Source organism: Saccostrea cucullata, unplaced genomic scaffold (assembly GCF_032062105.1).
Source record: "Saccostrea cucullata isolate Sc308-1 unplaced genomic scaffold, CSIRO_AGI_Scuc_v1 ctg178, whole genome shotgun sequence".
Taxonomy (NCBI): Eukaryota; Metazoa; Mollusca; class Bivalvia; order Ostreida; family Ostreidae; genus Saccostrea; species Saccostrea cuccullata.
Window position 1 is genome coordinate 125,419 of NW_026930908.1, and position 16,361 is coordinate 141,779.

The 16,361-nt window shown below is 35.0% G+C and overlaps 2 protein-coding genes across 2 annotated transcripts; both read right to left on the minus strand.

Annotated features, from left to right (window-relative positions):
- Positions 1-624: 624 nt before the first annotated feature.
- LOC134230532 (uncharacterized) lies at positions 625-2,646 on the minus strand. The gene has a single exon (XM_062712363.1). It carries the CDS (start codon positions 2,644-2,646, stop codon positions 625-627), a length of 2,022 nt encoding a protein of 673 aa, XP_062568347.1.
- A 5,641-nt stretch (positions 2,647-8,287) lies between these two features.
- On the minus strand, positions 8,288-11,380 carry LOC134230533 (uncharacterized protein K02A2.6-like). The gene has a single exon (XM_062712364.1). The coding sequence runs from the start codon at positions 11,378-11,380 to the stop codon at positions 8,288-8,290; it is 3,093 nt and encodes a 1,030-aa protein (XP_062568348.1).
- Positions 11,381-16,361: the final 4,981 nt, after the last annotated feature.

Consider the following 16,361-nt stretch of genomic DNA (forward strand, 5'->3'; position numbering starts at 1 on the left):
GGTGTTAACTTTTACATAGTTTAAGGAGTGCGTGTGTTTTTAGAAAACCTGGTCCCCGGAAAGATAATATTTTTGTCCTGCTTAAATGTTGATAAAGTCAAGCAGTCAAAAATTTAAATATTTTTATTGCTTCACAAAATTATTATTTTCTGCAAATTTAGAGAATAATTAAAAATTATTTAATAAACATTTTGCAGGCGATTGAATATTTGACTTAAGTCTAAGTCTATTTCATGATCCTGGGGCCTGTGGAACAGGTATTCAATATACATGTATACAGCAACCAATATAACAAACACGGGGTAAATACGTATTAGATTGATACACGTTTTGTTATAACTTCAGTTAATATATAACTTAATTCACAAAGTTTTCCAAAAAAAAATCTGACGTAGAGTTCTTACAAATCTCTTCTACAGGCATGACCTTGCCATTGCAAATGAATATTAAATATCAATAAAAATGAAATTAACACATGTATTTGGGCTTATATCAACAAAGTTGGAGCAAAAAATTGCTTTGGTATGGTGACTCTCTAGCTACTAGTACTGGCTCCTGGTTCTTAATCCTTTTAAAACTTTTTGGACTCTTTCATAAATTACATTTTAAAGTTAATCTTCAGTATCACTGAAGGATACTCTGTATTCTCATAAGTGATGCATGTTTTATTTTATTTACTGATACTTGTGAGAGTGACTGTTGATACGCGTGTAGAGCTGCGTTTGGATTCCCTGTGACCTGGTAACAGATCCCTAGGATCTGCCATGATATGCTTTCTACTCCTTTCTTTATGAACACCTCTTGAGGATGCTGGACTAGGTGCTGAAGATAACATAGCGCTGTTTCTACTTTTGTTGTATCAACATGACTGTAGCACAGGATCTCTAGCATATACAAGAGTACAAATACGGGGATAGCCAAATTAACCTCGCTTTCCTGTAAACAAGACAGTTGTTCAGGCAATAATTCATTGATATAACAGATATAATTGTTAAGTTTGATAATCCGTCTCGTAAAGAACCTCATTTTTGAAGTCAAGGACCACCCTCTCATAGCCTCGGAATACATATCTGTATTACTAAACATATTCATTCTATATGATATTATGGCTTTTGTCATTTCTAAAACAAACAATGCGTCCTTAAATCTCATTGTCTTGTAGTAATACATGGCTATATATACCATATCCGAAGTGCAACCAAACTTGGTTGTTAATTTCAGTAGGCGATGGGACATTCTCTCAGCAATATACACCATTTTGTTTCGATAACTTTTGATGTATATGTTGTTTAAAATAAAGGCAATTTCATGGAGGATTAAGGTTGTGTGTTTCTGTAAAGCGACAACATGATATGGCGTCAAGGGTGTATTTAACAACTGTTCTACAGCTCTTAGGCATTTCATACAGTGATACAGGTTTGTTATTTCTGGTACAGATTTACAAATTATACAGTTGAATAGGGATAAATCAAACTCATACTCGGAGAACAAGTAGCCTTCATCTGTACAAATGGAGAGTCCTGGATTATTAAGGACTTTTAAAACATAAGGCCAGATAGAAGGACTGTGTAGCAGTGATATCAAACCCTTCTCATACAAGGCATGCAGCCTATTAAACAATTGGTTTTGTTTATCACCATGGATACTACTCAAAAACATGTTGTTTTGTGGAATGAAAAAGTTAGGGCAGATCCCTTCATAAACCCATTTAACGATCAGTTTGAAGCACTCCCAAAAACATAATAGGAGGTTTTGTGGACACCAATGAGGTACACTATTTCCTTGAATCACCCAGAAAACGGCTGTCTTCATGTGGTAGGAACATAGTAGTTTATAATCTTTTCCTAATCCATTGTTAATGACTTCCTTTAAAATTAACTTCAGCAAACCATAAGTTAAGAACTGAGTGTGATTCATTGAGTACACAAGTATTTGTTCTGCCCGTGAGAAAGAAATTCTCCATTCATGGTTTTCATGATTGCTTAGTTTGTGTCCAGTTGCTACAAAGTGACATCCACCTCTGATTATGTCGCACACAACTCGAGGCTGGGGCCATGAGTGACATCTGTCTATCCAAGAGGCAGCAGTTGGAGGCCAAAAGTCAGAGGCAAAACAGTGGGCATCATCAAATTCTAATCCAGCAACAAATCCACTGGCGCATGGTCCATGTGGTTTAAAGCTCGGCATTAGTGTTTGACACATGGTTTGTCTGTATAGAGAACTAGATATAAAAAGGTTACCGTTCCTTTTGAAAAGTGATGAAACAAGATCCAGACGCACTGTTCCTATAATGCCTGACGATGTTCTTATGCTGCCTGCTGGAATCAAAAACTGAAGTAAAGAGAATCCTGGAGGACTATGGGAACAGTCACAGAGAATTAATGTGTATCTGTGCCTATTGTAATACTGAGTCTGAGATAAGTTCCAGATGACTCGTTCAAAAGTGTCCCAGTACATACTGTCTATGTCTGATCCCTTCAGTCTGAATCCTTCTCTGTGGCTTCCACTATTCATTACAGAGTTTGATTCACTATTCCAGACTTGATTTGTCAATATCTCCGTGATGTCCATCACATCTCTCCTCGTGGCCACCTGTTGTGTGGTCCCCACTATGTTACACAGTCCAACAAACACCGACTCTGACATATGTTGTATGGCTGATTCACTAAATATCCAAAACCCAAAAGGTAAATTAAAACAATTTTTTTAAAAAAAAAATACCCAAAATAAATTCCACTTAATATCAAGATAAAACGTTAACATATATATACTTTGTTGATTATGGATGTAGTAAGCTAATACATTTCTGTAAATAATAAAAGAAAAACTTACACAAGAGATTGTGCATTTGAATCCATTTTTCAGACAAGACTAATAAAAAAAGTTTTGTACTTTGACTTTTGTATTTTACCAGGAAATCCTGCGGAATTTTCACATGCCTTCTGTGTTAATGCTTAAAATTCATTATTCAGTGATAATGACATAAATGGAAATTTTCCAAATCATCATAATTCAAAGAAGGAAGTGTACATGATACGTTCATTGTATGTCACACACATAAATGTTCAATTACCACCAGAGTATTAACTGGAAAACAGTAAAATGATTGAAAATTTTCTAAATTTATCTAGTATTTTATCTTGAAAATTGTAATTCTCAGTTTCATAGAATTTACTACACAATCTTCTGATGAAGAAGACAGCAAACATATCTTTCCATGTTTTTTAATTTGGAAGATTATTTATGTTTATTATTATGACGATTAATACTAATGTGAAGCTTTTGTTTAAGGATATCCGATTCTCAGCCAGGGAGGATAACTTCAAAAATTAATATTTAATTTGAAATGCATCAAAATGAAGCTTGAAAATGAAATTTTTACATGCAACAATTTTCATTTTATTCATCTTTATAAGATTCAAGGTTTTGGAAGTCTTAGAAAAGGACTTTTAAAAGTTGACATTTGTATCCTATAAAAGGGGAAAAAATCAATAAAGTTTTAGAGAAATAAGATTTTCGTGAATCCAACCTTAGATACCAATGCTTATTAGCATGATATGAAATAAGAAGTGATTTGTGGTGACTTGCAATGATAGGAAAAGCATTTTACACTATGTATTATAGAATACATGACGGAAATAGAAGACAAAAATACCAAATAAGTATAAAACTCATGACAATTTCTCTGAATGGCTGGATAGCTATCGTTTTTTAACCTAAAATATATCTGTGGATGAATTTGCAATTAGAAAATGCATTTCTTATATTCCAATTCGCTATTTCTGCCAAATATTGGAGATTTGACAATTTTCCCTATGTAATATGACTAACTTTAATCTTTAACTTTAAAGAAATACTGTGGATAAATTTACATGACTTTGTGGATTCAGAGATACTTTTTTGAGTATTTTTGATTACCTAACTGCTAATTTTATAAACCTGAGGATCGGACTACCTTGATGCAAATTTTCATAGTTATGGGGAGATTTTTTAAAATGAAATATAATACACTTATTTCTTAACTACGAGGGGAACAGTCAAACTTTTGTCCCTAGGTAATGGAGAAGACCTGGGAAACTATTGCCCGACGCCAAAATTTCTGGATTTCTAAAACATGGTGTCAAAAGTGTAATTGTCACAAATCACGTCCAAACATGGTTTCGTGTATTTATCATAATTTTTTGCAATGTAAACAACTAACTTATAAATAAATGTCATAACTGTGTTCCATTACATTTTTTTGGTCTGTAGAATGTACTTGGTGGGTTTAAATCTCCTGCCGTTTAGTACACTTTGGGTGTAGCAAGAGAGCACAACAGATGACCTTGACTTCTTCAAGTTTTTACTGTAATATTCTTCATAAAGATAAAGTATAATTGACCAGACTTTCACATTTCTTCTGAGGTAAGTTTGTTTTACTAATTTTATACACTTTCCCGAAATGGCAAAGGACCTTACTTCTTGATTTCGATGTAAATTACTCAGTAAGTGACTGAGTAATATGTGCATTGTTGCCGGTGTACGAGGGTTGTTCGAAAAGTTCGTGGACTGATGCATGTAGTTTATGCTAACAAAATTATTATGGAACATAAAACAACAAAAGTTAAAGAAATGCTTAAAATTTTATCATATTAACTTTGAATATTTACTAAATTATCATAAATTTAAAAAAAAATATATGATCACCCGGCGCTCTCGCCATTTAGATTCATAACGTCATTGTTTCTCAATGTCTGCATTATCCACCTTTCACTCTTCTCTTGATGAGATTCCTTGGAGTTAAGAAAAAGATTCAATCCCGTCTTGTCTGTATGATTTAACAATGTCATGAACAGTAGATTTTAATTCATATAATATTGTAAATAGATCTTTACATACTGAAATATCCTCACTTGATAATATTTACATCTGAACATTTTCCCTTTATTTCTTATGAAGACCATTGCCATTAATCAGTACATGAACAACACTGAGCAAGCAACGTGTGTAGTTTTCTTGAACAATGGCTGTTCCATCAGTTTCACATACAATTACATATTCATCTTAAAGCAATAGTTAAAGACCCAATTTTTTTACCGTACGGTTACCTGAGGAGGGGGAGTGGTCCAAGTAACAGTGGTGTTATTTACCTGGAGACCCCCAATACCCAAGATGTCAAAAATCTATATACACGTAACAGTACACAGGAAGTCTGTGTCTGGTGATCAGGGTCAACATTCCGTGTTTCGAGTCTAAATTTGAGTGAAACTACTTGAAATAATTGAAATATTGCAATATAAATTTATTTATGAATACTTTCAGCGATATCTAATGAAGAAAAAAATTATAAAGAAACATCGTTTTTATATTTTTTTAAAAAAATGACAAATTAAAGAAAAGAACACAGAATAAATAAAACTACAAAGTAAACATATCTTTTTTTTAATTAAACTCATAAATATCAAAATAAAAAAAAAAGATAAAATATTCCATTCATAGGTAGGCCTATCCGTCGTGTGAACATGTGTATACAATGTACCGTACCGCGATAGGAATATTGCCTTCGTTCTGATCAACAATAGTGTCGAAAATATTCACCATTTCCAGGTGTTCGTGTGTTTAAAATTTTTTTTTATTGTTTGCAAGATTTCTTTTATACTTTTAAGAATTGATCTTTGGCTGTATATATTCACTTTTTAATTTCGAATATTGGGTATTGACAGATGTTAGGAAATTCGAACTAAAAGTTACAATCTCGAAACTCCTAGCTGTTTCTGACATTTCAGAACTTTGCAACGGAACATGGTATAGATTGTATTCTTATATACGTAGATGAAACATGGGATAAATGAACTTTTTATCCGTGCTGTTTGTGCTGAATATCTTATATTTATATAATAGTGTTGCATTATGCATGTACTATGCCTAAATAGTAGGCAGGGTTTGACACATGGTGCACGAGCCGGAGGCTCTTTTATTAAAATTTTAAACGAGAGAGTCAAACCTCCAGGTTAACATCAATGTAAACATATATGGAAATACTTGATTATAAGCACACTTTGTATATATGTTATATGTTATGCTCACGCATGTATGTATATATGTTATAATAATATGTATTGATCTCTGTGTTGTTAAATAACAACCAAAGAGATGTTAATAAACTGGTAAACTGGTGACCAGGCAATCGTTTCCAAAGGACACAAACTCAGATTATCAAGTAGCATAGGTAGCTGGCCTGTCAATCAAACCAGAAGCTATTTTTTTTAATGATTGACAGGCGGTATATTATTGATCTTGAATCAGGTAGATTTTGGTGGTGATAACGTAAAATTGGGTGTTTAACAAATTTTATTTTACTTTGAATGTTTTTGATACAGATGTAAATATAAACAATAAAATGTTTTCTTTGGTTGTTAGAGCGGGAATTAACGTAGCAGCAATTGCAGAAAAAAAAATACATAACTCGCTTACGCGGGGGTATGTATTTTTTTTTTTTGCAATAGCTGCAACATTAATTCTTGAACTAACAACCAAAGAAAGCATTTAATTTAAACAATAAAATGCTTTCTTTGGTTGTTAATACGGAAATGAATGTCGCAGCTGTTGCAGAAAAAACACATAACCCGCGTAAGCGTAAACTAACAACCAAAGAAAGCATTTTGTTGTTTATATTTATATATGTTAAAATAATCATTTAAAGTAGCATTAAAAATATTAATTATTGTATTAATTATGCGAACGTCTTTGTACGTTTCATTGATGGAACAGCCACTGATCACAAAATCTGTACAGGTGACATGCCTGGTGTAGTTCTTGCACGGATTACTGCATTGGACTTTTTTAAGAAATAAAGGAGAAAAAATTCAGTGGATGTAAATATTCTTTAAATAACAGCATATTTGATTGTTGGAGTTCAATGTCTATCTCACAGTATGATTAGCATCACTTTTTGACGTTAAAAAACTTTGATGACAATTACTACAAATCGACATTTACAATACATCTCACGTTTCTCTAATCTTTTTCGGCTTTTAAAATACATCCTGAATGCATTTTATATATTTCCTAGGTTTATGTCTGTTGTTCCACGGGGTTAAACATTATAGAAAGTTGGAAAAAGAGAGCAAGGCTCTTTCTGATGTAATTATAACTCCTTAATTGTTTGGACATTTAATATAAAATTTACGATAAAATTTAATAGAACGTACAGAATGGGGGTTAAAATTGCAAATTTTACGGTACAATTGTGTTATACCAAATGGGTGTATTAACGGAATTTTTGGGTGACAAATTGCTTATATCAAAAAAGAGTGTTTTCTCAGTTACACTTATTAGAACGCAATTGAGTTGAGGCTATGGGGATTTCTATGCAAATGAGCTAATAAAAATGCATAAATTGTTTATTTTATATACAAAGAAAGTTCAAATCGATTTCCTTATTGATACTTAGTGCCCACAACATATTATAGCTAGTACACATTATGACGTCATATTATGATTCTCATTGTTCTTCCCATTCAAGGTAATAAAACACATAAACAAAACAACGTCGGCGCAAGGGCATATCCTATTTAATTTAAAAATAATAATGTATAAAATTAAGAATATGCTAAAGATTAATAAAATTGCTGCACAAATCATCTGCACTTTGCAATTGATAAAAGAAAAATTAGGAAACTTACACTGGACTGTGAATTTTTACCCTGTTTCAACTTAAGACTCTAGAAATTGAAACTAAACAATTGCAGTGTGGACATTTGTGCAGCAATATCTTGAATCCTTGGAATATCCTGCGACTATCTATACCTTGTTTCTGTAAAACAAAGTAGGGTATGCCATTGCGCCGAAGTGATTTAGTTTATGTTTCTTATTAACTTGTGTAGTAAGGATCGATGACGTTATAAAACACACCGGTTACAACATGAAATATTTATTAAACTGACTTTCGGTCATCCCGATACAAAACAAGTCGTACATAAAACATTCGTAATATATATATGACATCCCCCTTTTTATAGATAAAGGACAATCAGACAAATTCAAAACTGATGTACATAGTGACTGACTGACTAGAAGTTAATGATAATGACTAGAGCTTTAAATTCACAGTGTTTGTAAATGAACGTCAATAGCTGTAAATAAAGAAATGTCAAATTATCAAAATTGAAATAGTTCCACAACTGTTTTATAAAACAACATTATCAACACATTTTGCACATGCAATAAAAATACTGAATTCTACAATGACAAATCTAATATTATGCTGCATGCATCACAAACTAAAATTCTGAACAATTTGTATTGATCATTTCACAAAATCCTTGAATTTGGATGGACACACCACATTCCTCCCGGATCTAGTGCAGATGGTACTCGGGACGGATGTTGTCGGATTGGACGGTTCAACTTCCTGAGACGGTTTCTCGATAGCGGTTTGTCCAGCATTCGATTGGAACGGTTCATTGGATTTCTCTGACGGAGGAGGAAGAATCGGTTCATCAACTTCAGGTTTGTCTGGGAACGTCGCGGAGGTTGGTCTGATATGACGTCTGTTTCGTCGGTACCGTTTTCCGGACTGCGCTTGGAGAACATAGGATCTTGGAGAGCTGTGCTGTTGCACGACTACGGCGGGAGTCCATTTGTTGTCGTGTCGCATAACTGTGGTTTCTCCAGGATAGAGATCCCTCAATTCCTTTCCAGCATGAGCATCGTAGTATAGTTTTTGTTTGTATTTGCGAAATTTCAGGCGGTCTTGAACGTCGTGCAGGCCAACAGAGTTTGGTTCCAACAGAGGTGATGCTACAGGTAAGTCGGTTCTTAGACGTCTGTTGAAGAATAGTTGTGCCGGAGACTTTCCTAGCATGTCGATGGCAGTATTTCTGTATGCCAGTATGGCTTTGTATGGATCAGTCGACTTCCGCAACAGTTGTTTTACTGTTTGGACAGTACGTTCTATCTGCCCATTCGCCTGAGGGAAGTGCGGGCTTGTTGTCTTGTGCACAAAACCATAGTCTTTAGCAAATTCTCGGAAATTTGCAGAAGCGAACTGCGGTCCGTTGTCAGATATCAACTTGTCTGGTATCCCGTTGCGAGAAAAAATACCTTTCAGGTGTAGGATGGTGTTGTCGCTGGTTTGGTTTTCCAGTTTTGCAAATTCGGGCCATTTTGAGAAATGATCAACACAGACTAAGTATGCATGTCCCTTGAAATCAAATAAATCAGTTGATATGATGGACCATGGACGAGATGGTGTTTCTGTCTCTAGCATTGGTTCTTTGGGGTTTGATTTGCTGTTCAATGCACAAATTGAGCATCTTTCAACTACCTCTTGAATTGATGATGTCATTCCTGGCCAGTATAATGTTTCTCTAGCTCTACTTTTGCATTTTACTGTTCCAAGATGCGAGCTATGTATACGATCAAGCATTTCTTTGCGTAGTGTTGATGGCACAATGATTTTGTGTCCCTTAAACATCAACCCATCGATGCATGTAATCTCGTCTCTGAATGGCCAGTAAGGGTAGGTTGAGTTTGGTATGCTATCTTTGGTGTTGGGCCATCCCGACTTTACAACGGTCTGTAAAGTTTGCAGTTCTGGGTCGTCATGAGTAGCTTGCTGAAAGCGTTCATACTGTTCTGGAGACATTGGTAAGTAACTGATTGAGTTGATCTCAATGTCGGGCATAAGCTGTTCCTTTGTTTCATTCATGAAGGCTCGGCTGAGGGTGTCCGCAATGAACATAATCTTGCCAGGTTTGTAAGTAACTTCTATGTCATAACGCTGTAGCGTGAGCAGAAGTGACTGTAGTCGAGCAGGTGCTTGGTAAAGCGGTTTACGAAATATTGATTGGAGTGGCTTATGATCACTTTCCACCAATACGTGACGACCAAATACATATTGATGAAATTTTGTACATCCGTACGCAATGGCCAACGCCTCTTTTTCAATCTGGGCGTAATTTTGTTGGCTTTTTGTTAAAGCACGTGATGCGTAGGCAATAGGCTGACCTTCTTGTATGAGTGCTGCACCGAGTCCCATAGAGCTTGCGTCAACTGTTAGTACAAGTGGTTTCTTTGGGTCGTAATAGCGCAAGACGGGTGTGTTGCTCACAAGGTGCTTCAAGGTCTGGAAGCTGTCTTCCTGTGGTTTCTCCCAGTGGAAGAGAATGTCCTTTTCCAGGAGCGATCGGAGTGGTGCTCTCGCTTCAGACAGGTTTGGTAGGAACTTTCCAAGGTACTGTATAAATCCTAGGAATGTCTGTAGTTCGGATACATTCTGAGGCGCAGGCACGTCTTTCACAGCGCGAATCTTCTCAGGGTCTGGCTGGATCCCTGCAGAGGTAAACACGTGACCTACATACGCAATGTGGTCTTTTCTGAACTGGCACTTCTCTGGACTCAGTTTTAAGTTGTAGTCACGAATTCGGTTCATGACAGCTTTCAATCTTTGGTCATGCTGCTGCCTGTCTTTACCCCAGATCAAAATGTCATCTATGATCGCTTCACATCCCTCCAGGTCTCTGACCATCTCTGAGATTGTGCGTTGGTAGATTTCTGACGCTGAGCTGATACCAAATGGTAGCCTCGTGAATCTGTAGCGTCCATATGGGCTATTGAAGGTGCAGAGCTTTGAACTCTCTTCTGTGAGTCCAATTTGCCAAAAGCCGGATGTGGCGTCAAGTTTCGAAAACATCTTTGCTTCAGTAATCTGCTGTGTGACATCTTCTATTGTCTTAAGAGGATAATGTTCTCTGCGGATCGCTTTGTTGAGATCTTTGGGGTCTATACAAATGCGTAGTTTTCCATTCGGTTTCTGGACGGTAACCATAGAGTTGACCCATGCTGTAGGTTCTTTCTGTGGAACGATAACACCCGATTGTTCCATGCGATCAAGTTCATCTTTGATCTTGTCACGGAGCGCAATTGGTACACGCCGAGGTGGGTGAATTACTGCAGGTATCGACGGGTCAATCTTGATGTCCTGCTTTACTGGCAAGAGTCCTAGACCCTTAAACACATCTCCATACTCTGACTGAATGTCTTTAGGAATGTTCATTGTTTCTACATGGTCAAGTTTGTAGGCTCGTTTTACAAGTCCCATTATTGAACAAGACACAGATCCAAGAATAGGTTCTGAAGGTAAGTCAACAACTTCAAATGCAATGTCACTTGCGCGATCTTGATATTTACACTGCAGTACAATATTACCAACAGGTTTGACTCTGTGTCCGCTGTATGACTTCAGATTTGTTTTCGACGCAGACAGTTGGTCACAATTCAGTCCTAGCTCCTCAAGTGTTGTCAACGGTAACACATTGCATTTTGCGCCTGTGTCCAATTGGAATCGAGTGGTTTTGTCGTTGATTTCAATGGCTTCACTCCATTCTGTATCCACCATGTTAACGTCGGCTGTTATATAACCAAGATATAACTCTTCACACGAGTCATTTTCACTATCGGAAGTACAAGTGTCAACGGCATTCACACGTTTGGCTTTTGAATGGCATTTTCTCGCAAAGTGATCTGAATGACCACATTTATGGCATTTGTTTCCCTTGGCAGGACACACTGAGGTATTGTGTTCATATCCGCATCGCGAACATTCATTTGTCTGTGGAAGTTTGTTATGATGCCATTTTTTTTTTTTAATATTGATTTCTGTTTGTGTGAGCTTTCTTGCGTGGATTAGCAAATTGTTGCGCAGATTTTGGTTGCTCGGAATGCGACTTCTTGTGAATGACATGTACAGATGCATCTTCTCCCGAGATCTGTCTCGCTTGAGTCGTTGATTGTTCATGCAGACGTGCTATGTCGAGTGCTTTTTGCAAGGTTAAGTCCGATCCTACGTTTATAAGTTTCTCTCGTATCTTGTGTGTTCTCACACCTATTACTATTCTGTCTCTAACCATTTCTTCACTTTTCTCATACGTGCAATCTTTGACTAGCAATTTTAATTCAGTAACAAATTGATCGAATGTCTCTGTTTCTCCTTGAACTCGAGTTTGAAATCGGTACCTGTTATATATGATGTTCGTCCTCGGCTTGACATATTCCTCAAATTTCTCGTAATGTACGCTCAGTTTCTTTCGATCATCTTCGTCCAGATTCCAGGTTGCAAAGATATTTCTGCCTTTGTTTCCAACCCATATCATTAAATACGCACATTTCTCACTTTCTGTTTTCGACTTGAGCGGTCCGGTGAAGACAAATTCTGCATGTTGTTTAAATTCTTTCCATGACCCTTCGAGGTCATTACTTTCCCAGTTCATGTTTGGGTGAGATCCCATTAGACTTTCCATCGTCCTTTTTAGAGATGATGGGCTGTGGATGGTGGTGATTTTGTTAGATCACTTCTGACACCATATAAAACACACCGGTTACAACATGAAATATTTATTAAACTGACTTCCGGTCATCCCGATACAAAACAAGTCGTACATAAAACATTCGTAATATATATATGACAGACGTCGTAAAATGACGTCATAATGTAAACTGGCTATTGCATATCGAGGGTACCAAGAATGTTTAAGAAAACAAGTCTTAACTTTTTCAGCGTGGTAGGTATAGCCATTATGGGTTTTACTAAGATTTTAGTATAAAAAACGTAGCCTTAACTCACTTGCGAAAGAAAAAAACGTAATTTTTGTGGTTGCGCTGCCTGAACATACCATTGCTTTCAAAGACATCAACAATTTATTTAAAAAAAGATATCAATAACAATCTCATGATGTATAGTTTATTGAATAAATAAAAAAAGATTATGCTTAAAAAATTCATTGATGTATCCTAAGAGGTTTTAAATTTATGGCGTTAGTCCCGAGACTTTCCGACCAACCCTCGTACTATATGCGCGGCGGATGTATATGTAGTTGTGTTAGAATGTGCACATGGGGAATTCAAGCGTTATTTTTTTTCATTTCCCCGCTGAAATAATTCTTTATTGATAACAAACATAAAAGTCCTTAGTAAAAGTTTTAGGAAATGGCTTTAGGCTTTGTCTAATAGTTGTTATTAGATTCAATTTGTGTTTCATCTCTCATCAGATATTCACTGATTTATGATTTTATAAAAAGTTGTTACATGCATGAACTGCTCCCCAAGATTGGCGTGCATGATATATAGAAACAAAACGTATTGAGTTTCCGGATATGAATTGCAGTGCCTAAAAAAGATTGAGGATATCTGGTACCACTTGGAGGGTGGCGGACGAGAATTAATTCTGCATTAATGCGTACGAGTTATCTCGCGTCACAACGGTGACATACATGAAATCCTACCCGCATTGAAAAGTTCCACCTAAATCGTTCTCTAAGACTTTTTAATGTTTATCATTAAGACAATTATGTAAAAAAAAATGTAATAATTAAAAGAGGGGAAATGGGAGGGGGTAATCAGACAAAAACAATCTACTATTAAATCTGAAAAAAAAAACTTCACAAGCAAGGAAAAAATATTGATTTATTACATGTCTCTTTATATATTAACGTTGAATAGTGCTTGTAGATGCACAGAAAATGTGATGATAAGTTTGTCTGTGTAACGTCCATCTTGAGAATTTTTCATTCATACGCAGACGCCGTCATTTGCCTGTGAAGACCTGCAAATTTGACCTTGACTCTGAGAGCTATTGATACTTTTGGCCATGATTTCTTTTCGTTTTCCTTTAATCAGGAATGGGGTCAATTACATAGAAAAGTAATTAATTAAATTACAATTACTTTTCCAAAACCTTCAATTAAATTACCATTACCATTACATGGATTTTGAAATGTAATTAATTAAATTACAATTACTGTGCAAATGTAATTAATTAAATTACAAATTACATTTAAGAATACACCTATAAAAGTAAATAGCCATGTACACTCCTTTATATTTATAACTTTACAGATTATTTTACAACATTTTTTAGAATAGTATATTAATCTATATCTACTAGATTTGAAGATTTCCCTGCTGCGCTGAAGATTTTTTTTCTGCAAATGGGGTATTTGTGAGAGGAATGCTTAATGTAAATACTGACCAGTAGAAAGTTTAATCAAAGTTTTTCCTTGATTAGTGTGTTAAAAATTTGGAATATTATTTAGCTTTCCCATATATTTATGATAAACGTACAATTGATGCTGTTTGCCTTAATATTTCCTTATTTCAGCATCATAAGCTATTCCTCAAAATGTTGGTATTTGACTTATTATGTGCCAAACTTCAATTTCAAATTTAAGTCAAAGTGTGTGTATAATAATACCAACAAACAAAGTCAAAATGTGTGAAAATGTTTATTTAGGAATAAGGACATGACCCCAGGGCACTAATTGCAGCCCGGAGGACCGGGCTGCTCCATACATATAAGTTTAAGTGTTGGTATGTGGGGATTGAGGTGGGAGAAGTTATTCAGAATTTAAAGTTTTCTAAACTTTAAAAAGATTGTTAATCAGAATGGTCTTTCCCTTTATAAATTAAGAGATACAAAATATATTTACTTCCATAAAGTGAATTTGTAAAAATGTATATGTTTTTGATATTTAATGTATAAAGTTTCTTATCAATTGCTATCGAAAAAACGACAGGCCCCTTATTTTAGAACATCGAATTTTACTTATCTCATAAAAAACGTACTCTACACAGTTCGTGTTTTATATTCTTAAAGTGAAATACATTTTTGAAAATAGGCGATGCAAAAGTTTCAATTTATATTTTATGCAGTCAATATTTACTTGAGGAAGTAATAAAGTTTGAAAAGGGTATCGCTTTTGTTCGATTTTCATCCGACTATACGATTTCGAAATATTCTTGACTATCGTCTGCATCATTAGACGCTAGCCTGTTTCACATATATCGAAGCGGTTTGATGATCAAGACTCATTTCCATTGTTTACTTTATTTATTTATTTCCCGGGCAACAATAAATGGGTACATCAATGTTTTCTTGTTAGCACCTGTTGATAACTTGTAACAACACAAGCTGAAGATATGATTAAATTATTTTCAAGAATCTTAATAACTACAGTGTATTAAAATATTTGGTCCAAAAGATCAGTTAACCTTTCTTAAATAATGTTTATGAGATGGAGGGTGAGGGGACTATTTTTCATTTATTTAGAATCAGTGTAATTGAATGTAATTGAAAAGTAATTGTGAATTACATGCATTTTTGGAAAGTAATTGATTAAATTACAATTACTTGTAATTGAAAATTTTGGCCAATTACTAATTACTTTCAATTACATGGAAATTAATTACAGTCAATTACCATTACACATAACCATTACCCAATACCTTGTTTTCCTCAGCTTTTTCATAGTAGTTTCATATTTGGGTCCCCCTTTTGAATATTTACATTATAATGGATCTCGTCAATGTTCTTCTCTGGTCATTTATCAATTGCAAAAATTATTTTGCTAAAAACACCCTGATTGTACGCACGAGGACTCTCAATTCGACATCAAAAAAATGCTTGAACTTCTGATTCACAATATCTATGGGGGTTTTCAGAGACTATGTTTCAACAATCAATCTGGAATTCCCATGGATATCAAATGGACCCCGTTATAAGCGGTAGCAGGTCTATTTTTGTATCCATATGAAGCAGAATCTGTCCATAATTTTAGATAAAAAAAGAAGAAACTCACTTGCTGTGGCCTTCAACTCGACATTAAGATACGTAGACGACGCATTTTCAATTAACAATGGTAATTTCAATTCGTATGTCGATACGATATATCCTGGTGAGCTTGAGATAAAAGATACCTCGGAGTCTGACACATCTGTTTCATATTTGGATATTTTACTTGAAAATGACGTTAATGGTTATCTAACAACCAAGCTATATGAAAAACGTGATGACTTTAACTTTTCATGGTCGTATTCCCTTACTTATACAGCAATATTTACATTTGTAAATATCTTTCTTAGATGAACCTATTGAAGAGAAAATATGTTCAATTCTGTGTGAATGTTATTTGAGGGTCAGAGGTCATAGCACGACCGAATCACAGAGCGAGGTGATATTTTGTCAACAGTACAACTTGTTTGGGAATATTTCTTAGTTAATAACGATGAAAAAATATACAATATGGATATTTTTCAATTACGAGAAGTTCAATAAATCTTTTGATGTGAATAAGGTTTGAAATACTATAATATTAGCCTAAAACCGCACATACCCTTTTAACCCGAAATTCCTTTGGAGTTATGTAAACTAAAACAGGCGATACCACAGCTTTTGAATTTAAATATTGTAAGAATTTATATAACAGTTAGATTATTCTCAGCAGCGATCATTGTTCTTTCACTATAAACAGATATTTCCTTAATATCTTGACTGCTAAAAATGAATGTAAACATTTAAATGTTGGAGCAAGATAAACTAACTTTGA